This window comes from Oncorhynchus tshawytscha, linkage group LG27, assembly GCF_018296145.1.
Source record: "Oncorhynchus tshawytscha isolate Ot180627B linkage group LG27, Otsh_v2.0, whole genome shotgun sequence".
Classification (NCBI taxonomy): domain Eukaryota; kingdom Metazoa; phylum Chordata; class Actinopteri; order Salmoniformes; family Salmonidae; genus Oncorhynchus; species Oncorhynchus tshawytscha.
In genome coordinates this window covers 17,602,868-17,630,815 of record NC_056455.1, presented here as the reverse complement: position 1 = coordinate 17,630,815, position 27,948 = coordinate 17,602,868, and the positions used below count along the sequence as shown (strand labels likewise).

General features: G+C 41.4%; 1 protein-coding gene across 5 annotated transcripts in view; it reads left to right on the top strand.

Moving 5' to 3' along the window:
• Positions 1–27,429, top strand: part of LOC112234115 (protein shisa-6-like) — a 68,041-nt gene extending 40,612 nt beyond the window's left edge. For 2 of the 5 annotated variants that reach the window (XM_042307481.1, XM_042307484.1), the window contains 4 exons: positions 17,697–17,762; positions 18,902–18,922; positions 19,914–20,081; positions 23,581–27,429. In XM_042307481.1, the coding sequence (XP_042163415.1) occupies positions 17,697–17,762; positions 18,902–18,922; positions 19,914–20,081; positions 23,581–24,209 (884 nt within the window). In that variant the 3' untranslated portion in view covers positions 24,210–27,429. The remainder of the gene's footprint in view (positions 1–17,696; positions 17,763–18,901; positions 18,923–19,913; positions 20,082–23,580) is intronic. The other 3 variants (XM_042307482.1, XM_042307485.1, XM_042307483.1) reach the window with 2 other exon arrangements.
• Positions 27,430–27,948: the final 519 nt, after the last annotated feature.

The following is a 27,948-nucleotide window of genomic DNA, read 5'->3' as shown; positions in this document are numbered from 1 at the left end:
GTTAGAGTCTTGTCCTATCGTTGCAACTCCTGTACGAACTTGGGAGAGACAAAGGTTGAGAGCCATGCGTCCTCCGAAACATGATCCTGCCAAGCTGCACTGCTTCTTGACACACTGCTTACTTAACCTGGAAGCCAGACGCACCAATGTGTCAGAGGAAACACCATACAACCAAAGTCACAAGGACTCACTAGAGCATGATGGGACAAGGAGATTGCGGCCGGCTAAACCATCCCCTAACCCGGACGACGCTGGGCCAATTGAGCGCCGCCTCATGGGTCTGCTGGTCGCGGCCAGCTGCAACACAGCCTGGAATCAAACCCGGGTCTGTAGTGATGCCTCCAGCACAGTGCCTTAGACCGTTGCGCCACTCGGGAAGGCCTAACAACGACAAATATCAATGTACCACAGTAACTATAGCTTGTGGATAGATATGCTCTCTGACCTGAGATCAGCCAGGTAACATTTAAACATTGATACATAGAAGTACTGTAAAGGAGACTTAGTTCTCATGTATTCCCCATCATGTGTCACCCTCAGTGGGAGGTTTTCTCATTAACACTCAGATTACTGCACTCCATCATCTGAGATAATATTTCAAATAAATTGCATAAAGCGTAATGCTGTTATATTCGGGAGGAGATAATCCTCTCAACAGCTCTCTGGTCTTACGGCATATGATGCCCGATTTCCACTTACAAGTCTGTGTGTTTGTCATATGTGCAGTGTGGTAATGCCATATATAAAAAAATATGTATCAAAAGTTCCTGTTTTCTGCTTTACTTCGAGGCTGAAGCATCTCCATGAGCCAAACTAACAAATTCTCTCTCCTCTTCTCCAATGCCCTCTGACTCCAATCATCTCTTCACCACATCTATCTCCATAACATTATTTCACCAAGTGTTCCACAGAATACCAGGTATGGTCCACTTATTTCAAAATCTTGTTACTTGTGGTGCGTAGCGTGTGGTGCTCAATGACCACTTTAAAGTCTTTCACACACAGCAGGAGATTGACAATTGCCAGACGTGCTAGACGAAAAGTGATCATCATAAGCCCTATTTTGCACCAGAGAATGATCAGATGATGGGAAGGGCTATTCATTGTGGTGGAGGGAAGTGAATAAGAGTATCATTCTTCAGTCATCTCAACATCTCAGTACATAAGACAATCACCCCACTCCTACTCCACTTCTAAAGCTTAATCGTCATTTCATCTGATCCATTAGCTCCAGTCAGCAGATGAAAAGTCAACCTGAGGCCTGATCCAATTGACCATGCCTTAACATGTCTCCTAATGGGATCTCAAACATGAATCACTTTCAAATTCATTCCAAAAAAGGACATTTACAGTATTATAGCTTAAATGCCCAATGCAGTCATTTTTATCTCAATATCAAATAATTTCTGGGTAGAAATTAAGTCCATTACTGTGATTGTTTTCAATCAAAAAGTCAAAAAGAAACAAAAATAACTTCTTACCAAGAGTGGTCTGGAAGTGTTCTGAGTGGGGAGGGGAAACTTGTGAAAACTATTTAACTCATTTACCACCAGGCAGGCCAAAACTCCATCCCACCAAAACAGGCTGACATTTCAGGTGGTCTTTTCAAACAGCTCTTACACTAAAATGGCATTATCATCGTTTTCTTTGTTTTTGACTGCACCAGGTTTTTGTGTGTATACACACACACACACACACACACACACACACACACTGGTGTGTTGAACTTTTCGTAGTAGTTCTCGCAATTAGCCGTAAATGGTTGGCAGGGATCCAAGATGAATCCTGTCTGAATGGAGTAGAGCATCTCATCCTATGATCATTTGTTCTGCATCCCATTGCAGTGATGTCCTCGGTGACAACGTAAAGTTTGATCAGCAACATTGTTGTAATATCATAACCATTGACAAACAGCCAGGGTTGCTCATGAGAGAGTGTATTTTATTACAGAAAGACCTCCGGCTGGCCTACATAGAATAGTGCATCACAACACATCACATTCAACCCCATCTGACGAAACCAGTTATGCTCTGCTGGTTTTAACATGATTGTCTTCTCTTTGAAGACATCACCATTCTCTATTGGACTTGATATCATAACCTTAAAAGGCCTCAGACTGTGGCCAAAGTTTGCTGTTAGCCCAAAAAGTCAGGCAGAGCGAACAGAATTTCATTAGCATCTGTCTGTTCACGTCTTCTGAAGTTGTATGCATTGAGGCACTGTGCTGTAGTCGTATAGCCATGTGGGCATCTCTTCTCTGAGCACGGCATTGCATGCACAGTTAATTAAATGTGTACACACCCAGGTTTGATAAATCTGCCCACAGGGGTTTGTCAACGTTATTTATGATAACCAAAATAATGCAGTTCAGCTCTTCACATCCATGTTGGGATGTAAGAAAGCAGAAAACAACATTTGAATATTGCCTAGCATTTTAAATGCATAACATTTTATATATGAAACGAGTAGTAGACCAACAACAAGAAAGACTCCCTCAAATTGTATAGACTTACTGATTACTGCATGTTACATGAAAGTGGTGTTGGTCTTTAGCAAATTAAAGCCATTTAGAATACCATTACACACATTACGATTTAAAGGACTTAATCGGGATGCATAGGTGTCTGACATTTTGCCTTGGCAATGCCAGTACTCAGTGGGTGTGACTAGACAGACAATTAAAATGTCCTAGCCAAGGAAAAGGCTTAAAAACGCAGACTGACAATAAGACGCAATGAAGCCCAAGCCAGATAACGAGATCAGGGAGAGGAAATGAAATCTACAGTGAGTGCTGGCACTTGACCCCATTATTCAGAGTGAGCGGAGAGGTGTGTCTCAGCTTTATTGCCCTTTGCACTGACTGCGTTCATTTGAGAAAATGATATGATCTTTGTTGCTGCTCATGGCCTAGTTTCAACACTGAAACGAATTAAGTTATGATTAGACACCTCATTGGAGATTTTTATTTGAAATGACCTCAGATTGGATTGTTTTAGACTGTTCAAAGTTGTTCTGTTTTACCACTCGATTCTACCAAACTTTCTGATTCATGTGTTTTTGAGGAAAGTTTTAAACCTAACAATTACCAACAATGACATAACTTGTTTATTTAGGTGTGTGCATAGAGATCATACCATTTATTACATGTTTTTATTTATTTCTGTGGGTGTGTGTTTTTCAGGGTGCAGACTATCACAGCAGCTGCCGTTCTCATATCAACACCTCTATCAGAGGCTGTCACCATATATGAGGTTACCATAGAAACACGGCCCAGGAAATTGTGTTTTCATACTGTTTTGCAATAGATTGATGTTTGATATACCGTACTTGGGGTTGGGTGTGGACCTGAAGTTTACACTCAATATGCATGGTAATATCCCTCTGGTCCTGCCTGGGTTGTGTGCCGAGAGGCTCCAAGACATGTTCTCACAGCTGCAGCCAGCCTGTTGACATACTGTGTGGAATGGCTGGATTCTAATGAAACCAGGGGATCCACAGGCTTAATGAGGTGGAGAAATTATCGAGTTTTCCCACCACGCTGCCAGGGAAGACAGATGCTCGGTAGGCAGCGGTTTAGCTTTTCATGTCGGGAATGCAGAACACATTTCAATGCACACTACGTTGTCTGGAGTGGTTATTGCATGAAACATATTCTCATTACCAGGTCTTAATGGAAGATAGAGTGATCTGATGATAATTGACATTCACGTTGGCTGTGTTGCATCGGCTGAACAGGGGTACATTTTTGGCAAGGTTTGGTTACTGAGGGATCACAAATCCATTAAACTCTTCAATTGGTTGAGAGCAGTTCTTTTTATAGCCTGCCACAAGAGATAATTCAGCCAACCATCCTGTTTGTTTCAATAACGCTGAATATGAGAGATCTCCAGATTTTCTACATTTGAAGGTTCTTATTATTATGTGACCAAATAATGATCCTAAAATAAGTCCCTCTATAAATTCGATCTGATGTAAACAAATGTTTTTATTATATATTTACAAACGTATTATACAAGTAAACGCATTAAATTAATATTTATATTAAACTTTATATTCTTAGAGTTACCAGCACCATGCTCCTACCAGCGGAATCCTTTTGACCTAGTTGATCTTTGAAAAGGACTGGTAAGAATTGGGTGGGTGTTTTTGTGAATCTTAGGTAATGTAGAAGAGGCCAGGACCAGCCCATGGCCGGCACTGTGTGGAAGACAAGTCAACAGAGTTTTGTGGAGTGTAATGCCAGGCCATTACCTGGAGCTGGGGAAAGCATGACTCACATTAGATTAGAACAGTCCTCTTTCATTGTTCCCAAAGGAACACATTTGTCTTATGGCAGTCACAAAATATTGGCTAATTGTGACAAATGCGTCCTGCACAGCACAACACTTTACAATTTATACTGTATTCTCCTGTACAGCGCCCGTTCATTACTAGAATTCATTATGCACTGTAGACAGGCCAGGCGGACAGGCCTGGCGAATTGAAAGGTCCCAATTTACTTTAACAATATGCAGGGCATCCTTAATCCCTTGCTAGACCTCATCAATGAAATGGATGGCTGTGAATGCGGAGCCCATGCATCTTTAAACACCCTACTATATCAGCTGGGTTTAGAGGCCTGATTACAGAACTTGCTTAGTTGGCAACCTAAACTTTAAAATGGAAGTGCCAGACTTTATCTTTGGCTCTGCCTGGTCGCTTTGGGGGCAGCTCACTTGTATTTGGGTTCCAAAGTCATGACATCTGTGAGTGACTCGTGGCACTCACCCCTCCCCTTGCACCTTTCTATGGAGCATAAGGTCCTGAGATGTGTTGTGTGTTATGTAAGTGCTGTCCTGGGTCCAGACAAATCTCGAAATGAGCTCGTGAGATCAAGTTGCTGGGTCTGTGGACAGGTTGTTGGCACTGCGGGTCGATGCGGGTAGTGGTAGTGCAAATTGACCCCAAGCCTCCTCGCGCTGCACAGGCTGCCCTAGTTAAAGGGGTATTTTAAGACTTCCCAGACGTGTTTATTTGCCCTCTAACGGCGGTCTGTCTCTTTCTTAAGTTCATCCTCTTCTTCCATCTGAATCATCCATCTCCTACAGATGGAAGGAATCAGAGTAAGAAAGTCAGCCTCGTTGTACATATTGTGGCACCATGTACCTGTCTTCTCTCAGTGAATTGTACGCTACAAATACTGCTAACAAAACAGAAGGTCTCCCACTGGGCACACACTGGTTGAATCAATGTTGTTTCCACATCTTTTGAATGAAATAACGTTGAACCAACGTGGACTAGACACTGTATAGACGTCTGTGCCCAGTGAGCTGTCACTGTCAGTGATTATCTGTTCTACTCAATAATATTGCTCTCTGCTAAACAAAGAAATCAAAGGAAGTACGTATTACAAGAGTGAGATTGGGAAGGCGACATTGTCTTGCAATGTTGAAGTGCTTGTATGATTAATGGTATGAAAAGTAATTGAATGACTTGCAAAAACTGCATGATACATCAATAACTGAACCCGAATCAGAAGAAACATGTTTGATGCTGTGAAACCCTTTTAGATGGTAGTTTCTACAATAAGTAGATAAGCGTGCACATTTGTTGTTGAATTCTGAGTCATCTGGGTGAAAGCCCTTGCATTAAGTATCCTGATGAAAAAGAGGAAAAAGTTCATTGATGATCGTCATGACCCAACACAGCAGTGGCTTTCAGTTCAAGTATTTCACATAGCACCATTTTGTCTTCTGATGAGTTTCAGACAAATGTGATTTCAAAATCAAATCAAATTGTATTAGTCACATGCGCCGAATACAACAGGTACAGTGAAATGCTTACTTATAAGCCCTTAACCAACTATTCAGTTTAAAAAATACGAATAAGAAATAAAAGGAACAAGTCATTAAAGAGCAGCAGTAAAATAACAATAGCGAGACTATATACAGGGGCTACCAGTACAGAGTCAAGGTCCATATTGCACGGGTCCATATTGCTGTCATTTTGAATAGCCTTTACCAGACTTACATATGAGAACATTTCATTAGCAGGGCGTTGTTTGAAATGGTCTCTCCCATTGAGCCCTGTTATTTGTGTCTGTTTCCATGCTCAACTCTCTCTCCTCTGACTCCTCTGTGAATGATGAGCCGCTCCCCGTTTTTTTTTCATAACATATCCCAAACGGGGATGTGAATAATGAATTTCCATATCTACCGTTGATTGTTTAATCTGACAGACTGATAATAGATGTTTAATGGAGTCAGCAGAGAGGGCGGTGTCAGCCAGTTCAGTTCTTAAAGACCCATTATCTCTAACACACTTATGATCAGCGTTTCCAGAACGTTTCTGAAGACCCTTTGTCTTCAGACTATTTTGCCTTGTTTGACTATTTGGAAGTCCTGGCAGGTGTGGAGTGTCAGCTATGTCATTTCCAACTCTGGTGATTGGAGTGGTGTATTCTGTACCCTATGAGACATGCTGTGTGTAAGACTGACTCAACAGGCAGTTCTTTGTTTCCCCCCAAGTTCCCCTTAGTACGTTGTGTTCTGAGTTCTAAGGCAGGAGCAGACAGCACAGCTATGAGATTGAATGGCCAGATAGATCATAGTCCTTTTATGCCTGTTGACTATTCATCTCTGAGGAGTCAAAACCCACAAAACCAATGGATAGATGTGCCTTACACTACAAAATGTGCAAAAAGGAGTGTGGTGGAAATATGGGACTTAGGAGGAGTACCTGTAAAATCATCCCACTCATAGTCATAGGGGCGCTTTCGCCTCCAAAACCCCATGCCCTCAAGCCATTTTAGCCCATACAGTCTGTGTTCAAAGTAATCTCAGCTCGATGAGGTGTCATTTCCTATTAACACAGATTTGCAGCACCCTCTATCTCTCTCTGATCAAAACATATTAGCTACAGACCTATACTTTCTGTAAACAGTCTGAAAACTACCTTGCTGAGCACGGTCTCTTTTCAGTGGAAATGGGTTTTTCAGGGACATCTTGAAACAAGCAGTCTTGAAAAGGCACAGTGAAATGATCTCTTCCTGTTGTCTAATTAAAGAGCTGAGGTGTCTGGCTGGAGGAAGAGAGAGAGGGAAAGAGAGAGGGAAAGAGAGAGGGAAAGAGAGAGAGGGAAAGAGAGAGGGAAAGAGAGAGGGAAAGAAAGAGAGACATAAAAGAGAAGAGCAACATTTGACCTGTGCAGGCATATTGACAGCAGAAGTCTTCAGACGGAAGACAACAAGAGCAGTGTAGAGATAGCAAGTACTTCAATTACCCTGCAGTTTGATGCCTTCCTAAACACGTCACAGCTCAAAACAAACCGTTCCCTCAAATTGTTGTTTAATTTCTTCTATATGTGTGGTTAACTCTTTACACTCGTGAAAAACCTCTCCAAACTCCACATTTCCTGAGTAATTCTAACTCACTATTATGACAACGGAAGAGCCTTCAACTATAAGGTACATTTCTGTCTAGCTTTCCCATTGAGGAACTGAATCAAGCATCCTTGTAACTCCTAGCTTTCCCATTGAGGAACTGAAGCAAGCATCCTTGTAACTGCCCACACACACTGGTTGAATCAACTTTGTTTCATTGTCATTTCAATTAAATGTGTAGGGGTTGGTTGAAATAATTATGTCAAATTAGGTTATATCTACAGTAACTTTGATTGGACTGATACTTTCAAAATCTTACCTAGCAGTCATCATCATGAATCAAGTCGACAATCTACTGGCAAATCCTTTTTAGTCCTTGTCATATGAAGATAAATAATGGAGAGAAATTATAGACAAAACGTATCGGTGCTCATCGGCCATTGAACATAAACATTACACAATAAGTTTGAAATCGCAAATTCAACGATGAGTGGTTTGGAAGGAATCAGTGGCTAACTGCAATCCTTGCAAAGCAATCACTAGCCTGCTATTTAGTGTAGTGTTTGTGTGGGACCCAAGTCTGGTTTTAAGGGGTGTCTTTTCCAAGCTTAAAATGATAAACATTCAACATTGGTCATGCTGTCAATCCAGCATGACTTTTGAGATGCTCAAAACAACTGGGAACTGGGAAATCTGACTTCAGTGAGTTCAAGACAACTGGGAAATCTGAAGAAAAAAACGAGCTCTGACAGAGAAAATACACTTTGAACGGCATCCAACTCGGAATTGTAAGTCGGGAATTGGGCCTCTTTCTAGAGCTACGACCTGAAGATCACTGGCATAATCATGATTCAAGTTGTTTTTTTCTGAGTTCCTAGTTGTCTTATAAGCACCATAAATCCAGGGAATGCTAGACTTTGATGACAAAGTTTGTTTACAAAATTTGACCATGAAGGACCGCCGCTCCACCTTCCTGTTCAAGTGAGCACAGCACAACAAGGTGAGTCCAACAATGTATTGTATGCTGCTGCATAAATGATGTAATATGCCAGGGAGATATGTATACTGTAACTAAGAAAGTAATAATAAGTGTATGTTGTGTTGGTAGTTAGTTGTTAGCTGTCCAAGTCCATGTGCCTCACCCTAATAATTTTGCCTATTGTTCTGACTTGGTGGTGCACAAGTAGGCTATAACCTGTTTTAGAGAAACGTAATCATTGAATATTGTAAGAGCTTTCATTCTCTGCTTATATGCCCCCTTTGTTTATCCTACAGTTCTGACTTGGTGTACAGGGAGAATACTGTAAGAACGGCCCATGTTCTGAATTCTGTTGCTGTACATTTCAAAAGTACTGAACAAATAGTTATTTTGACTACGTCCGTCCTAGCTTGCTCATTAATGTCAATCGAAATTACAGATTGCCTCTTATCTGCTCGTCATCCCCTTATGCCATAGTTTGTACATCTCAATTGTCAGTAGAAACCACATTTGTTTAAGCAAGTCAGCCATATCAGCAATGTTTTTTTAAAGAATAAATTAGGCTGAATGATTTGTTTCGGTGCCAGACAAGGCTCTACTGATAGGCAGGTGTAGCAGTGGTACGGTGTTGGGACTGCTGTTGGACAGCTGTTGGGACAGCTTTATGTAGGCCCTAACAGTTTGTGAGAACTGTTTGTCACTGTTATACTACAATTAATGTATTGTTTAGGGTTGTGTTGTGATGTGATGTGTGGTGGCTTTGCTGGCATGCAAAAGAAAAATGTTTGGGGGGTTTGCACCACCAAGATTTACACTCTAAAATCGCCACTGGCGGGAGGGATGGTGACATCACCTTGTCGTGCGCAGTGCTCAGGTTTATAACTTGGGACGGCAGGGAGCCTAGCGATTAGAGTGGTGGGATAGTAACCGGTTGCTTGTTCAAATCCCTGAGCCAACAATATTCAAAATGTGCCGTTCTGCCCTTGACCAAGGCAGTTAACCCCCACAACAGCTGATCCCCGGTTGCTGATGATGTCGATTAAGGCAGCCCCATGCAACTCTCTGAGTTGTGCAACTGACTAGGTATCCCCCTTCCCTATCCCTAATGGCTGTCAGTCAAAACCAGATGAGCAGAGAACCTGAGCTCTGATGTTATGTATATCATTTTACTGTACAGCCACTGCGTTCCAATTAAAGCACCTATTAATGACAAAATCTGCCATTTTCAACCCATATAAAGGATGACAAGGGCTGTGAGTGGAAAGGGCTACTGAGCACTTTGGGGTCTCCCAGTGTAAGTAACGTGTACCTTTCAGGTAGAGACTGGGATGCAGATAATTATGTGCGATGAGTAAGCATGGTTTGTTGTAGCTCATAGGCATTACTGAAAATGGTGTACCGCCACATTTATAAATTTAATTTAACACCTAAACTTACGCTTATCATAGAGGTACCTTTATACGTATATTAAAGAACATTATTTAAATAGCCGCAATCACACAGAACATCACACAGATTTTTTTTTGTGATGGGATGTCTGGCTCAATCTGGAGGTGAAAAAAGCCTCTCAGAAATGCTTTTAGGGCCACTTTGCTCTTTGATTTCCCATTGAGTCGCCACATCAGGTATCTAACTCAGGCTCTCCTGAAGAAGAAAAGAAGGTTGCAGGGGGGATGTGGTGATCAGAGAAATGCCATTATTAGAGGAGAACATAACAGAGAATGCTCGATTCACTGATACTCACAAAGAGATGTGGCTTCTGGGGTTTTCTTGTTAGAAATATTGATCCTTTTCAGACAATGTTTAAGTAATATGATCAAGAACAGAGCAAAGCAATAATGGAGACTGACTGCTAATCATTGACATCAATCACATTAACTTCTATTTGTGAACTGACATAAGCATAATATAGATCATGACTATAGCTAGAGGGTTGTGTAAATTACAAGGTTCCACAAGGTTTTGTATGATTACTCCATTCAGAGACATGTAGACATGAGTATTTCTGCTTCTTTCACAATCAGAACACATTTCATCCTCTCCTCTCTACATCCCCCTTAGCAGACAGCAAGCATATGCTCAATGTATTCACCTTCTGGCATCTCACCATAAATCGAAATTGTCTTTAGCTTCTCCATGAATGTCCCCTTATATTGCTGATTGACTTGGCTGCCCTTATCCGCCCACAAATATTTCTGATTCTCTTCTGACTGCCCTCATCCCCTTCACCGCTCTCCTCTCTGATCCTGTCAAACTCTCCTCTACTGCGATGCACAGCCGTCCACCCACATCAGTCTCCTTCATGCACTCCGCCCTCCTTCTCATCATTTCTCTAACCTCTCTCTCTCTCCTATCCCTCATCTCCCTCATTTCCTCTTGTCCCTTTTCCCATCTCAGCTTCTCTGATTGAACATTTCACATTTCAGAATAAAAGTGTTCTCATGATACGCTCTCCCATATCATGAAAGCTAATATTTTTTACCCCCATCCCTCAACTCACCCTCAATCTGGCAGAACCTATCTTTTCCTGTTTCTCTCAGAAATATTGTCTGTCCATCAACATCTCGGCTTCAACATGCATACATTTAGATAAGCCTCAACCTAAGAACCTAAGAATCTTCTCTGATGTTATGCTAGTTAGATTTTAGACTAATGCAGTCCTACTATGAAAACAAAAAGGACAATGTTACAGTGACAATGTTCTATGTGGATGGAATCAGTTCGTATCCTACCAGTCTGGTGTGAAAGCCCCTAAAAACATCACTGCATTTATCTATGTTCGATCAATATCTCCCAGTGCCATCTATCAATGTTTCTCCCTCGAATATAATCCACCACTGGTTCAATCACTTCTATCTCCATCTCATCAATACCATATCTTGAGAAACAGATTCTCCCTTTCGGTCTCTCTGCCTCCCCAGTGGTAAGGAGATCATGTGATTATAAGAACTGTTATGAGGAGATGAGTGGTTAGATATTTGAACAGTTACCAGGCCTGTGTTTCTCAGAGCTCCTCCGCTGTTATTTAATTAGTTGTGACTCCTCAGCACAGCATCAGAGAAGGGGTTACTGGGTAGAACACTGGACACCCAAACAAACACTCCTCCACCAAACAAGTCAATTAATGAGCCGCCTCTACGAGCCGACAGTAGCCAATAGTTATCACCTTGATGTATGCACATTAATAAGTGCCTCGTGATGCCAAGTTTCTGTGGTTGTACATTTAGAAAGCATGGGGATAGAAGGGTGACACAACCCTCACCATGGGATGTGGAATGCCAGACGAGCTGCGGCGCATTGTTCCACCACCCGCTACGGTAGCATGGGGGACAGGCATATGGCGTCAATTATTTCCCTGGTATGCTAATTAAAGGGAGACCCACCACTTTCCCAAGAAGCCTCTCCAATCCTGCCAGTGTGCAGGATCTGTAATTAATATGGGCAGAACTGTGCTGGAGTGCAGATTGCAGACACTGTTAATCTGAGATACGTAGAAGTGCGCTCATCATTATGGGCGAAGGCACATGGAAAGGCGACTAATCAACGTGGTCCATATTTTCTCGAGCGGCGCTCAAGTGTGGCCTTCTCTCCATCACTCGATGTCTGGGGCTGCAGCTCTGGCTCTCACCCTATCAGAGGACAGCACACCATTAATCACGAGTGTCTTAATAAACGCTAGGAGACGAATGTCATCCAGTGCAACACGTCACACGTAGCGCCTCACTGCGTCCAACGACTATTAATTAGCGTCATCAGCGTCCCCAAATGTTTGCGGGCTGTGAGCGATCATTTCATTAGCGAACTTTAGATGGGAGATACGAGGTAAATATTTTGAAGACGGGATAACAAGATGAACAGCAAACAATTCATGCAGATACTTGGCCACGATAAACAAGCTTAACTCTGTAGGACTAGTATCTATCACAGTCCTTATGTAAATAGATACAATCACCTCGTGTACTCATCTTGTGGATTGATTGTTGCAGGATTGGTTACTCGCAGGAGGGCTGGGTAAGAAATTGGGTTGGGTAGGAAAAGAGGCCAGCCATCATCTGGAAGGGATAAAAAAAGCGAGATGAAGCGACTGATAAACAAAGGGATACTGAGCCAAGTCATCTTTCACTCCCTGAAAAAGTAGTAAAATAACATGAAGCTTCCTGCTAAGAGTTTCTATAAGTTATTGTCAAACGGTTGGGCATTGATGGCATATCACCATCCTTTATCGTAGAGTGTCAAGGTGATTGAAGACTATTTTTACTAAGGGGGCTAAAACTTCCACATTGCTCTTAAAGTGCAGTTTAAAAGCTATCCTGTCCCGTGCTCAGCGTTAGATGGGATTCCCTCCAGTCCAATGATCAGCGTTAGATGTGATTCCCTCCAGTCCAGGGCTCAGTGTTAGATGTGATTCCCGCCAGTCCAGGGCTCAGTGTTAGATGGGATTTCCTCCAGTCCAGTGCTCAGTGTTAGATGGGATTTCCTGTACATGAGTCACAAGGTCAGGCTGAAGGGGAGAGGAAGGCTTTAGCCTCCAGTTGACTGGAAGCAGTATGCCACCAGAGCATGAATTCACCTCAGCCTAAGATAGTCAGGAGGCGATAGGGAAGGCGATACAGAATCGATGGAAATGGATCAAAGAGTCTCATTCCCGGGGGCCCATAATGGGATGACGTCAAGTGGAACGCTAGACCAGCACTCTCAACCCACTGTCATTGGCCTCTCTGAGGGGAGGGAGGATATACAGAGAGCTTCAGAGCCTCACATAGTCAGAGACACACTGATCTGTCATTGTAATAGATGGACCTCACAGCGCAAAGCTGCAGTAGAGGTGCTCAGAAATCTCAATACTCACGCTCAAGGTTGTTGACCGGTCTACCTTAGCTACACAACTGACTTTGTCTCTTCAAAATGTGGGTGAAAACAAATTAGCAGAGCTAAAGGAAAGCAAATTGAACTGAAACGTGTAAATGTTTACACTTTGCATTCCATACCTTTGCAGTCAACCCAAGCTCATAATTGCAAAGTCATTTCAGTTGTTATTTTTCCAGCTTGTTGTGTCTTCACAAAGCCTGGCATTTCTCCCTCATTAAAATGTTTCCTCACCTCCCCCATTAACAATTGCCTTATGCTGACAATACAAATATAATTGCTGGAAAACATAGAAAGTAATTGTTCAAACAAAAAAAATAAAGAAAGGGAAATTAAAAGGGAAATTAATTGATTTGTATTCGGTGGGATTTTTACATCTCTTTCATGAAAAACCGATTCCTTTTATTTTTAATTAGCGTCACTGAAAATTAAATGAATTCAGTTGTTGAGCATTCTTGAATATGGCTTATTCAATGAATATGAGAGCTCTTTAGTATAGACATCTGTTAGTAATAGAAACAGCCATAGAGAGAGTGTGCAAAAGGCTGATATTAGTCTGATCCTCTAATCTTATCTGGGGAAGGTTATGGGAGAAACGTTCCTGTATGCAAAACATTTGGTCGGTTCTGGATTACCACTTAATACGTAGAGCTCAATAGCAAATTCTGTGTCTTTGAGCTTCATGCATTTCTTTTCAGAGTTTGAAAATAGCCTTTCCATTAGAACTGATCCAATCCCATCAATTCATAACATATGACTCTGTTTAGCCATTATAATTGTAGTTTTTTAAATGTTTGTTTTTGTTTTTTTAGTTACATATCCAATCTATAGAGTACTGTTTTTTGTAAGTGGATACTGTATGTTTCTCTCCTATGACTCCTACATGATTCCAGGTGTTGCTGTTCCATTCAACTTGGATCCTTCAAGAAGATGATAAGATGCTAAGGCAGGGATAAAGGCAGCTTTGAATGATGTTACTTCTTTCCAATTGAAGGAGACATCAGATAAATCTGTGCTTATCCTTGTTAGCAAGTCACGAGATCAACAAACTTCAGGCCACCGGAGGAGGTTTGGTAAAGTTGCAACATGTTTTTGGTTAATGTCATGTAACTGTTGGTTTTTATGTCTCTCCCAATATTGTTGTTACATTTTTACACTATGCAATTGTCTGTATCACTGGGATCTCTTTGCAGTATGTGACGCAGAAAACTAACAGACGTTGTGATGAGCTGGATGAAGAATGGCCTGACCCCCTAAAGATTTGTCAATGTAGGGCAGATACAGTTATAGACCAGCATTAGTTCAAGCTCATGTGGCTCAGTGTTTCTTAAAGCAACAGTGATGTATCCAGACATGCCTTGGAACCTGTTCAAAGTGTCATCTTTCATTGTGCCTCATGACGTGTGCCACATGAATTGAGGTTTACTCTCACAATATTGTTTTGTCTTCTCTTCCGAGCTTTATTGTTGTTTTGTCTGTAGAGTGACTAATATTCTTTCTTTGAAGCACAGGGATTCAGTTAGTCATCTTGAACTTAACAATTAGAAGTCCTGAATTTCTTCTGAATTTGTGAAGAGCTGAGATATTCACTTGTTCAGAATTGTAGCAACAACTATACTGCTGTACACTGAAACAAAGCAGCGCCTGCGAACCATAATCATACCCCAAAAACATCCTGCAAGCATTGTGCACAATAGAACCTCTGGTCACAGCGAAAATTTTATTTATTTAACTAGGCAAGTCAGTTAAGATCACATTTTTATTTTCAATGACGGCCTAGGAACAGTGGGTTAACTGCCTGTTCAGGGGCAGAACGACAGTACGACAGTACCTTGTCAACATGGGGATTTGAACTTGCAACCTTTCGGTTACTAGTCCAACGCTCTAACCATTAGGCTACCCTGCCGCATATCGATACAAAGCCCACATCCATGCAGAACCTGTCTGCGTTGATGGTAGGTTCTTGCAGTGCATCTTCCCCTGTCCCTCCCTCTACCATCGCAGGGTATAAGGGGGAGAGATGAGTTGAGAGCCAGCCAGCCACCCTGCAGGACCCACATGGCACTTTACACACGGCCAGGGTAATGACACAGCGTGGGGTCTCATCGTTACAGGCAGTCCATCAGGTTTCACTGACAGAGGCACAGTGAGGCTTTCAAAATGGATCTGGGTAACAGTGGGATCCCTCTGTCTTGTCCAGCCACTGGAACCTGGAAGGGTTTCACTCAGTGGTGCCCAAAATGCCTGCATTATGTTCAACCAAGCATGTTTGACATGTTGAGGTGATGTTAAACCATTAGATATGTAGTATGTATGTAGTTCCTATGTAATAACGTTTATTCATTATAATTACCAGAGATATCGGTTTGAGGGTTATGACAAAGTACAATGTGGACTCATAATGAGTAAAATGCGAACAATTGTTGGTATCAAGTAAAGCATTGACCTGTCACGTCTGAATGAAGACTTTCACACACCAAAGCCATTCTAAATTAGCCCTATTACAGTAGATATACATATCTGCACTTCAGGTGTAGTCTAACTCCAACAATACTATATGGCATTCATTATTTCAAATTCTCACAAAGCCCCTCCTCTGACAGGCTCCAGAGCATAGAAATATGAATGAATAGAACAGGCTTTTCCATTCAAGCCAATGATGGCATTATAGGGTGGGCATGGCAGTCTTAGCGAGTGTAGCCAGGATTTCACCAGTAAAATTGCCAGATTTAGAGGTTCCAAGCCTGTTCTATTCATTGTTATTTTTATGATCCAGAGCCCTGCAGGCAGTACAGCTGTTCATCCAAACATTCCTGTACCTGTTTCTGGACACGTTACAGACTGGAATGAAATGACTGGACACCTCTGAATTTCTGAGAGTTGTGTGACTTTTCTACTGTACATCTGTTTCATGAGTTGATGCATTTACATAGTGGTGGGTGGATATGGGAGTCCTGGGGCATGACATCTTCCCACCTCCTTACACACACCAGACAGGATGTAGGTGTTCTTCAGCAAACAACATCATCTGCGGTTGTTCACATTTGCTTAACTTTTTAAGGCGTGCAATGTTAGGATATCCACTCTGAGAAGATAATCAATGGTGATGCAATACAAAATGGATGCACATACTGTATAAGAAAAACGGAATGTTACCAACGTTTATGAAAAGCCAAAGGAAAGCCAATACAACAGGAAGGCAGATATAGGAACAGTCACTCCAATCAGTTTTTGAACAACCTTTAGAGACCTGAAGTATTCCAACATGTTTTTTTGGGACGGCCTGATTGTTAGACAGTTTGTAGATAGCAGGAAACCTCTTATTTTCAGTGTAAAACTTTTTCCCTGGCAAGCTCAAAGCAGGTTAGTTTTTAGCTCAGCCATCTGAAGATCGTGTAATTGGTCCCTTGATCAAACAGGGTGATTGAACAGGGCAATACAGCTATAGTGTGAAGGGAGATTGGGCACAAATCTTGTTTTATGTTCGTAAAGGATATTGGGATTTGGAATACCGGTACATTGCCATTTAATTGGATGATGTTGTCTATTGGTTGTTGTTCTACTCTATTGTATTGTTTCTAAAAAGCTATTCCTTCAGAACTGTGGTAAAATCCAGTTTAACAAGGTACTTGACCCTACTGTGCTGATTGCTTTGACATAAATCTCTCCAACAGGAAGCAATTTTCCCTGCAAAATGTATGTTATGCGCAGTTCCAGCTACTTATCCGGAACCAGAAGATGAAATGAAGGCTTGTGTTGCCACACATCTTTTTTGTAACTGTCACAACTCTCCATTAGCAAGTCACAGTAACGGAAAGAAAGCAACTGTTTTTCTAACGCCACGGAGATGCTCTCCTGTCACTTCACGTTAAACATTCGAAAGAGTTCACATTTTATTTGAGTTTCTTTTGTGTTTAGGGTTCTAATGGGATGATCAATGAGTTTGTTGAAATGCAAATAAGGTACAGTGTCCTGCATCTGCTGCTGTAGTAGAGGAGAAGCTGTGAACAACATTGACCAAATAGACCTCATCGAATAAAGGGAACATATTCACTCCCTCACATGACATGGAGTCCCACAGATGTCAGGAAGTTGACGATTATGATGAAATCTGTCTTCCCTCATTCTTCGTTGCTCAAAAGGGAATAGCACAAAATGCCTGCCTTAAAATGTGAGTGTGTAGTAGAGTAAAGATGCACAAAATCCACTTTAATCAAAGCACACCACTGCTATCTCTGGACAGATCTCTTACTTTGAATTTGGTATCGCAAAGACAATGTCTGTCAATGGGACATAGGTTTATGTGATCATTCACAGTGGAGTTCAGTCAGCCTGCATTAAAAGAGTCAATGATCACAAAAATGAGGGAAAAGTTGATCATATTGTCATGTATTAACAGCCATTTATTTGACATGAAATGCACATAATGTGAATCTATGGTAATGTTTCATTTGATTTCCAAACCTAACCTTTTCATTGTTTTCCCAATAGGCAACCACCAACATGATTATCAACATAGTCACCTGGATCTTACCCAGGCCCACACACCTAAAATTGGTAAGGATATTTAAGGTTTGCATGTTCACATAAGTACAGTATATATAATATGACTGTGTTTGGTTGGTAATATTTCACTCTTTCCAATGAGTAATAAAAATGTTTAGATCGTAACTAACCGTCTGTAGAGATATATGGTAGAAGGAAAGTACATTATGGATACTAACCATGTCCTTTTAAGTGTGAGATTATATTGCCACACAACACACAGTGGCTCTTGGGTATGCTACAAAGATGTCTTCATTTACCCCAATAAAGGTGAGGGAGGATTAAGTCATATTGATTTCCTGAATGCATGGTTTTATCAGCTCCAGTACGACACATGAACTTTAACTAAATTTGAAATAAGTCAAAATATGCTTTTTTTTAGAATTCAAGCGAGGACAAAACAATTTTTCTTGACGGGAAATGAATAGCTTGGATAACAAATGAAACGGGGTCTTGTGGAAAATGAATTAAAATGGCATCTGTATGGCTTTCTCAAGTTATTGAAAAACTTCAATTACTTATATAGTGCCTTATCTATTTTCCTAAATGAGACTTTCTATGAAAAGAGAGGTGCTTTTTAGCATGAAATTATTGAGTGGTCACAGCTCTAACACTGCAGTGAAACACCATGAGTTCAGAGAGAAAAGCTATTTGTGCATTGTTGCTAGATGCCTCTCCATCTATCCTACAAAATTGGCTAAGAACAAAGTTCATATTTTGATATTTTTACGCTAAGAGGTCTGCACTGAAACGCTACACCATGCTACACTGTCTGTTTCAACATCAGTGGAGCTGTGGACTCCAACCTCATGGCAGGATAGTTTTCCAATTGTATGTTTTGAGGCCAACATTTTCAAAGGCAAAGGGACTTTTGAAGGTAGATAGATCTCTCCAACACAGACACCAAAGGATAGCTTTCAAGGTGGATCAAACCAGAGCTGATTATGAATAACTACTATTGAGAATGGCCACAATACATAGGAATCTGATTACTTTATTTGACTAGTACGATCATTATAAATAGCATAGACTTTCAACAACTAATTTGAAACAGAAAATGTCAGACACATTGGTTTGGTTATTAATACATACTATGAATAATGTTTGTTATTGTACTGATCCATTTTCTCTTACTTGGATTTGTTATGTAGCCCACAGACAAATGAGACATGGTAAGTAATACGCATATACACCTGCTGTACATGTGTATTCCCTTTCTCTTCTACGTACTGTATATGTCGACCTCTTGTTCTGACAGTTGGTGACAGTGACGTCTTGTATATCGCTGGGGTCAAGGCGGGGGGTCACTTTTCCTTTTTGTTCAGACTGAATGAACCAGAGTTGACACACCAAACTCTCACTTACCTTCTCACTCTGCTCTGCTCTCTTTCTCTCTCTCTCCAGTATCTCTCTTTGTTGGGTTATCTGCAACACACTGTTTGCAATGGTAGAGTCTCATTAAGATCTGTGGTAACGCTTCAAAACCGGACCTTTGTTACACAAAATACACATTCTACTCCCTTCCATCTTTTCTTGCTCACACTCACACTCTCTTTCACTCTGTCTCTGTCTCTCATGGAATGCCTCACTTCTGTTCCACATGGTCCTTGGTGTTGTGTGTCCCTGTCCTCTCTATCACAGTAGTCACCCAGCCCTATTTTTAAACCTGCCACCGCTGACCAGCACCTCAGAGGACTGGCAACACCCAACCCCACCCTAACGCTGCTAACGCTCCAGCTGTCTGCGCCACGACCACTTGTCCCACATAACCATGGCCACAGCAGGCAGGCAGGCAGGCAGCATAGACACCCGCAATGGTGCCACGCATACTAGTGACAGCTAGCGTGGCGAGTGCACTTACAGTCGCAACCAATCCTAGCACACCAGAATTGCACTCTGAAATAACATTTTTTTTTTAAAACAACAAATCATGTTAAATACCGGTTAGAAGAGTCGAACATAACAGTCCCCACTTCCTCTATCCTCACCCACATACCCCCACCACACCCACACACCCTCCTCACACCCACACTCTGTATCCCCCTGTCTCCTCCAGTGAAGACCCCCTGTGTACACGGCCCTCTCTGTGGCATCCTCCAGACTGTCAGGCTGTCTGATTGTAGTCTGATTACACTGCGTCAATCTCTCCTGTCTCCACTGCAGAGAAGCCCCAGCGCATGAACAACATCCTAACCTCGCAGACAGAGCCATACGACCTGGACATGTCCTTCTCACGCTCCTTCCAGAACCTCACCCACCTGCCTCCCAACTACGAACTGGCGGCAATGAGCAAAGCTGACTTAAGTAAATACTCCTCTCTCCACAAATTAAGTAGGTGGTCTTTCATTACATACACCATCATGTTTGTTTGATCTCCTGCCTGGACCCCGCCAGTCCACAGGGGGGAGAAAAGGTTGATCTTAACACATTGTGTTGAAGACCACATTGCATTCAAGTACTGTGATGCAATAGTAACCCTGTATGGATGCCTATTACAGGGATGCAAACAGAAGTCATGAGCACAAAGTCATTGGGGTTATGAGCTGAATCCAGAGGAAGACATCTCTGTGTGTGAGATGGGTTTCTTGAAATGCAAGAATGTCATTAAAGCCATGACATCATTTTCTGGAATTTTCCAAACTGTTTAAATGCACAGTCAACTTAGTGTATATAAACTTCTGACCTACTGGAATTGTGATTCAGTGAATTATACGTGAAATAATCTGTCTGTAAACAATTGTTGGAACAATGACTTGTGTCATGCACAAAGTAGATGTGCTAATCGACTTGCCAAAACTATAGTTTGTTAACAAGAAATTTGTGGAGTGGTTGAAAAACAAGTTTTAATGACTCCAACCTAAGTGTATGTAAACGTCCGACTTCAACTGTACATACATTGTCTATTAATGACAGTACATGTTAAAGTCACTGGATTCAGCCCCATTGTCCCCATCTACTGACCCTTTGACTGACATCTAATTGTCGTGTAATTTGGCTCCATCTGTGGCCCGTGTCATGTAGCTAATGTCTGGTAATGACATATTAACAGCCATTTCTCCATACCCACATGAGTCTAGACGCCAACAAGATGGGACTAATGTCTCTGAGATGAGATCTGGGTCAGCCCGATTATTATCATTATACTTCCTCTGCATGATGGCTTGACTTTCACCATTCTCCATATCCCCTATGACAGCTGCATGCTCTACAGTATGCTCCTCCTCTGGTATCCTGTGGTTGGTTGCGTTGCATGTGTCATGTGTCATGCAAAAGCATTAGTTCCTTCCTGCTCGAATGTTCAATAGTGCTGTATTAAAATAAGTAGGGTGTGGTATTCTAGTGCAGGCTTGTATGTTATGCTCAGTGTGGACACAGAGAATCAATGTGACGAAACCTTTGACGTGGACAACATTGATAACATCTGAATTGTCTATACTCAGCAATGTGTTGTACTGCTTCTTCATCTAGTACTGCTCAATAGAAACATTACCCACTGGGCACACACTGGCTGGATCAACATTGATTCCTCCTCAATTCAATGTAATTACGTTGCACCAACGTGGAATAGACGTCTGTGCCCAGTGGGTAGATAGAAGACCATAAAATAATCCAACACACTGAAATCACAGAGAGGAATCCAATTAAACAAAAAACAGTTTGAGCTGGGACCAGAGTACAGTGACAGCTCTTCTGAGAGGAGAGTTCCATCATACCTCTGATAGATGCTGTGGCTTTGTGCAAAGAGAGAGGCTTTGGAAAAACGCCAAAAACGTATATAATGAGTTGCTTTTTTAATGAAACCATCTGGAGAGATGATAAAGAAAATCAAATTAATATGGTTCATTTGTGATTGTAAATGCACATACTGTAGTCTGTGTGTGATCCCTCCTCCTCCTTCGTTCTCCCCTGTCCGTCAGACAGGACTGGAGGGAGCCGGGGATGGAGATGGAGGACACGACTCTAAAATAACCTGCTCAGACCCTCCAAGGAGCTAGTGGGTGGAGCGGAGGAGGCAGGAGGAATCTTATTTGGATCGGTCTTCTCCTTCCCTCTGTAATCAACTTAAAAGGCATTAGAACACTCGTCAGAACAACAGCCCCTTTAATCCTCATGCCAAGCAAAAAGCTAAATGATATTATTGTGGGCCCCTTTCTCTTACCACGTCTTATCTTAATCCCCTCTAAAGATCCCTTTATAATTGATGTTTCACCAGTTTTTCTACAAGTCTATGTGCATTATGTGATTACTGCTCCGTCTGGGCCGGATGATGGCGTATTGGGATCAATAGCTACCACAGATGAATATACTCACCACAGTGAATTGAATCTGGGTGACTGGAGACTTCAGTTTAATTAAGGGTAAGGAAAGGGAAAGGGGATACCTAGTCAGTTAGCCACAGCTAGCAGGTTTGTGGTTTCACCTCACCTTCGAGACCCCGTGCCCTCTCAATATCGAATGCAAGTTCAAGTGCAACCTCTTATTCGAAGCGGCAAAGAAATGAATCCAGCATCTATCTCTTTAACGTAAAAGTAAAAAGGAAGGAAATACATTTGTTCTTTGTAACATCATGAGCATGGACACAAAACACACAAGATTGACCTGCCTATGGATTGCCTAGTTTAGTGAGCTGTCGCACTCCATGCTCGCCATGATAAGAGTTACAAAGTTGCATCTTTCTTACTAACAATGTGGCCTAATGCCCTATGTGAATTATTTACAAAAGGCCTAACATTTTTAACAGCAGTTAAAATGTCCAATTTAAATTGATTTTGAAATGTCAAAACTAATGTCAAAACTAGAGTTGGTGGAAATGTCTCTGAGTACAACATGAAATCAACCCCTATTTCAACATGGCATAGTATTTTCAATGCAATGATGTCAATTCTAAATCTTTGATCTATAGGCTTAGGATAAACTGAACCCTAATCCTTATAACTCTTGGCAACGAAGAGGAAATTAAATGAAGCTAAGGGACATGTCCTGTCTATTGTGGGCAAGCTATAGCCTCTGGGTCAGTGTTGTTGACATTTCTTACCATAATGTCACACCTAAAGTGACCCCTGGAGAAGAATACAAAACGCTATTGCCAGAAGCCTAACCCAGGTCTTCTTCATTAGTGATGCATGCTGGGAAAAATAAATCCCTTATGGAGAGAAAAAAAAGTGATCTCCTCTATCCAGGCGTGGCATCTATCTAAGGAGGAGGGTTTAAATATCCATACCGAAACAAAATCCTTATCATCCAAATCTTAGTCAAGCACAGTCTTGTCCCGACATTTTTAGACCACCTTTGTGTGTTCCTGAGGCCTTGGGAAACTAGCTTCCGCTGAGGTATCTAACCCCCAGAGATGACAGTTAGTCACAGTAGTTTCAGGGTGCCATCAATCTGATGTTGCCAGGCCCAGCCGGTCTAAAAGCCTGTTTAAAAGTCATTTGAGAGGAGCCCGCCGCTTTCCTCATGCAGATGTAATGACTTTAACATCAGGAGAGTGTTGGCACTCGCTGTAGAGCCCCTTTGCTTTTGGCAGAGTCAAACCACTGGCTACCCTGCAGTGCAACACTCACATCACTGACAGTTTGATTGTTTTGCCTCGCGGCAGGCATATAGTCCTTTCCACACCAGAACAGGAGTGGAATTATTGTGATGTGAGAGAGCCCCTGCCTTCTCCCATGAAAGCAGGACAGAAAATGCAATCATAATCAAAGGGGAATTGTAGTAGAACTGCTGAGCTGATCCACTCAGGAGGAGGTATAGAATCATTCTTATATAGAGTGTAATGTTTCTCCTGTCCTTCTCCCTCTCTCCTCCCCCTCCCTCCTTTCCCACTCAGGTGATAAGGACATAGATGAGTACTACATGCGGAAGCGACACCAAGACTTGGCAGGTCGGCAGATTCTACAGCCACCCCACATGGTGAAGCTGAACACAGAGCCCCACCAGCAGCACCGTCAGCGGCCTCACCGTGTCCAGAGGGCCATGTCCCAGGACCATGTGCTGTCCCCAGAGAGGACCCCACGCCATGGCTACGGCCTCTCAGCCTACAACATGGGCGTCTCTTCCTACGGCAGCCGCATTCTCTCAGAGGAGCAGCTGCTCTCCGCAGACCGCCTCCAGTCCCAGGACCCCCTGCTCTCGCCAGACAAGATGCTGTCGCTGCGGCGCTCCAACTTCCGGGAGAAGGCCATGTCGCGGGCCATGTCCCATGTAGACATCAACTTTGTGCCCACCACACCTGTCATAGACCGCAGTGAGCGCTACGCTAAGATGCAAAAGATGCACTCCCATCCCACTACCATCAACGACTCATACAACACACTCACCGTCAACCATCCGACCACCAACAAGAGGCAGCAGTTTGCCTCGCGACGGACACACACGGTGGACCATCTACAGTACATCCCAGGCCACCAGCACAACAACCAGTACCGCACGGCCAGTAAGAACGAGGTAACTGTTTAACGAGAGGGTGGCTGGCCAAGGATTGCTGTGTCAACAGACTGTCAACAGATGAAAACAGCAGATACTTCCAGAGGTGTGCAACCTCACCTTAGGTCTTCTTTTCAAAGTAGCCAACAACTAACCCTTCTTGCTTTCAGCTCAAGCTCTCAGTTTCATTCAGATTTGGATTATCACAACTAGAATCAACAACCACAAAGACATCTGTACTTTCTCTATAGGGCAACATAAGGGCTTTGCATGTTGACACATAAGGAATGCTTTATGTGAGGTTATCCATAAGAAGACAATATTTTTTAAAAAGTGGAATTGGAAAGGAACTGGATCAACTTTATAAATATATACATATATTTACTATTTGTATTTTCAGTCCTTGTTGTAGCTTTAGAGATTCTTATTGAACTTAACTGGTGTTAGAACTTCAAGAGGTGCCTCTCGAAATTGTTCCCATTTCAACGATGAAGTGGATTTGATTGGTTAAAAAGCACAATTAATGGGTTTCTTTCTCTGTTGATTTATTCTTGTTTTTTGGTAACGGCCAGCACATATTAGCTTATTAGTGGCTATAGTGGCAATTTCCATTGCATAAATGATTGTAAATAGGCTATATTAGCAGAATTATACACTAAATGAGAAGAGCTGGACAAGTGGAATTGTTGAGTTTCTACCCAAGAGTCTACAGTCTTTTCACAATTAAAGATCACAATTTCAGATTAGTCCAACCCCTCAACAAATACTTGATACTAACAAACATGTTCAATAATGTGTGTGCGTATGTGTGTATATTTTTGTAACTGTGCTTGTAGGATGATTGCGTATGGCTAGGGTTGAATCAACCTCATGCCTCTGTTAATTAGCAGCTTTAGACTGTAGGCACACTACTCCACAGGTGACTATGTAAACTAATGCTTCGTTCAATAGCTTCATTTTCTGCACTCATTCCCTCGCTATATAATCCAAGTGGATGACATCCATTTTGTTTTGAGTTAGGAAAAGCTGCTTTCATTTTGATATACAGTATTGTCGTATATTTGACTCCATTCGTCAGAGTTGAAGAATAATAGTTGTTGTTATGTGTTTACAATTGTTACATTGTTGCAGGTGTGTTGACGTACCTGAAACAACCGACAAAGAGGACATCAATATAATCACTAGCTAAGCAAGGATTAAAACTGTGATTTTTATGTCCAGATGTTTTCATTAAAGCAATGCCTTAATGTGTGGAAGCCCATACTCATGTTCTTAATTGTACAATCACGCTTGTGTTTTTATGTCTTGTGTCTAACATGTTGATGCGTAACCAACTTTTTATGTCATTTTTTTTATCATGGATGATTTACCAGCACTATAGAAGGACAGAATCAGTTTCGGTGATATACCTCAGAATTTATAGGGCACACATTTTACAAGGATGAAATTCTTAAATTAACAAAATGTTCTTTGAAAAGAAGCAAAGGAAGTGATTATTTTAAGCAAAAAACATAAACTAGAATTGAACAAAATATTTCACATGATAAAAAAAAATGTCTTCCACATTTTCAAATTCATCCAGACTTCCTTGGGGACTGCCACTGTGTCCTCTTATACTTATAGAGTAACAGACCAATCAAGTACATGATTTGTCGTTGTTTTTACTTTTCAACTATCTCTTCAGTTAACAAGAAAGTCCAAATATTATCGTAAAATCCTGGGTCATGGAAATGGGTATATAGACATTTACTGTAGAGATGTTGTTATATACATTTGCGGGTCATTGACAATTTCAAACATTGTCACTGGTGTACTACCTTAAATGTTAGGAGCTTGCATAATATTATTACAACTTGTGCAGTGTGTCCATATTTAAGACTTGATTTTGCTTAGAATTTGTCATTACAACAGAGGCTAACATTGCAATTTTTTTTTAGCAAATTATGTGCTTATATTATTATATGACTAGCTACACTATACTGTATGTTCACATGCAATGTAGACACAGTAGAAATTGATGCACTTGAAATATTAAGACCAAATATTACACTAGTTTCAAACCCCAGTATCAGCTAAGATATTGAGAGGATGGCAACTAAAATGTCATTTCTTTTGAGGTTCAATTTAAGGCCAGAGTACCAAAAGAAACCGTGATAGTTCAATATGGAGTTTCATAGTCCTTGTCAAGCTCCAGTGATAGCTACAACAACAAAAAATGGCTATAAAACTATGTCAGAGCAACAAAAAAATTGAGCAACGAAAAAATGACATTTGATGGCCCTGACTCTGACATGGTGGGAGCTGCAACACTGTGTTCTACTGATGTTACACCACCGGAATCTTACAGACATGTCTCTAAGCAACCATCTATCTGGCTCAATTACATCCACCCCATCACAGAGCTACGGTTTTACTTTCCAGTCAGTCAATGATATTGTCCACAAGAAGCTTTTCCCACACACATGAGGCTAGAGCTCAGTTTTTGCCGTAGGTTCTGAGATTAACGTGCTGCTAAGTTGTTGCGTCCCATGATCTATCTGCTGTAAAAGCACTGTTTACTTTTGTTGCAAATATTCCTTGCCATTTATTAAGCTTGTATTTTTATGTGTCAATGTGGTATGAATGAAAATTCCTTTGTGTCTTTGTTGCACAAACAATGGAGGACTCATTTAAAAAGCTTCAAAGCAAGCAGCATACGACTGTTCCTGTGCAAATGTTTTTGTTTACAGATGAATTATTAAAGCACATCCCATGTGTATTGTACAAAACAATAATCCGTTTAGTAAATATGGAGTCTGGGGGAATTTTTTCACATGTTCATTTAAACAATATTCACGAATTAGAGTGAATTGGTAATATTGGTATTATGTTTTTTTTATGGCTGAGTTATAAACATATATTAACTGTTTGTAAAGAATGACAGAGAACTATAACCCACATCTACTGTATATATGGAATTATACAACTTGTTTGACAGTCTAATAAATGTATAAACCTAAACATTTCAACATCAAATTAGCATATACCCCATAGATATAATACCATGGACCTCCAGGTTAAGTTACAATCGTTGTTATCCTGTCACCTATATTAACTAGACTAAATGCTACTCTGAGATTTTTGCAAGAAGTTGCCCAAATTGCAACCTCACCCACAAGGTCTTACACGCCACACATTTGGAATGTGTGGCAGGGTAGCCTAGTGGTTAGAGCATTGGACTAGTGACCGGAAGGTTGCAAGCTCAAACCCCCGAGCTGACAAGGTACAAATTTGTCGTTCTGCCCCTGAACAGGCAGTTAACCCACTGTTCCTAGGCCGTCATTGAAAATAAGAATTTGTTCTTAACTGACTTGCCTGGTTAAATAAAGGTAAAATAAAATACACAAGAAACAAGATAAAGAAATGACATCTTTATCCAATGCAGTGCATTGATGACAAGACATGCTATAGTATATCCCTTTGTCATTAAATAAAGCTTCCAGTCAATTTGCCATTTGCTCGTCCACTTTGCACGTTTGCATAATTCTATTGGTATGTAAAGTTGTTAACTACACATTAATGATTCAAATCAATAGGGGAGCATTATCAACTCTTTTTTCCCCTCCTCTTCCCCTGCGAGTTTGAATCTACTGTATTGTACTATCGACAGAGGTCATTGACCTAATGGCACTCACCGTAACAACAGATACATTATGACTGCCATTACTCTGATGACACACATTAATACCCACTGTTTCCAGAACAGCCAGTACAATATCAAAACCTCTTTAAA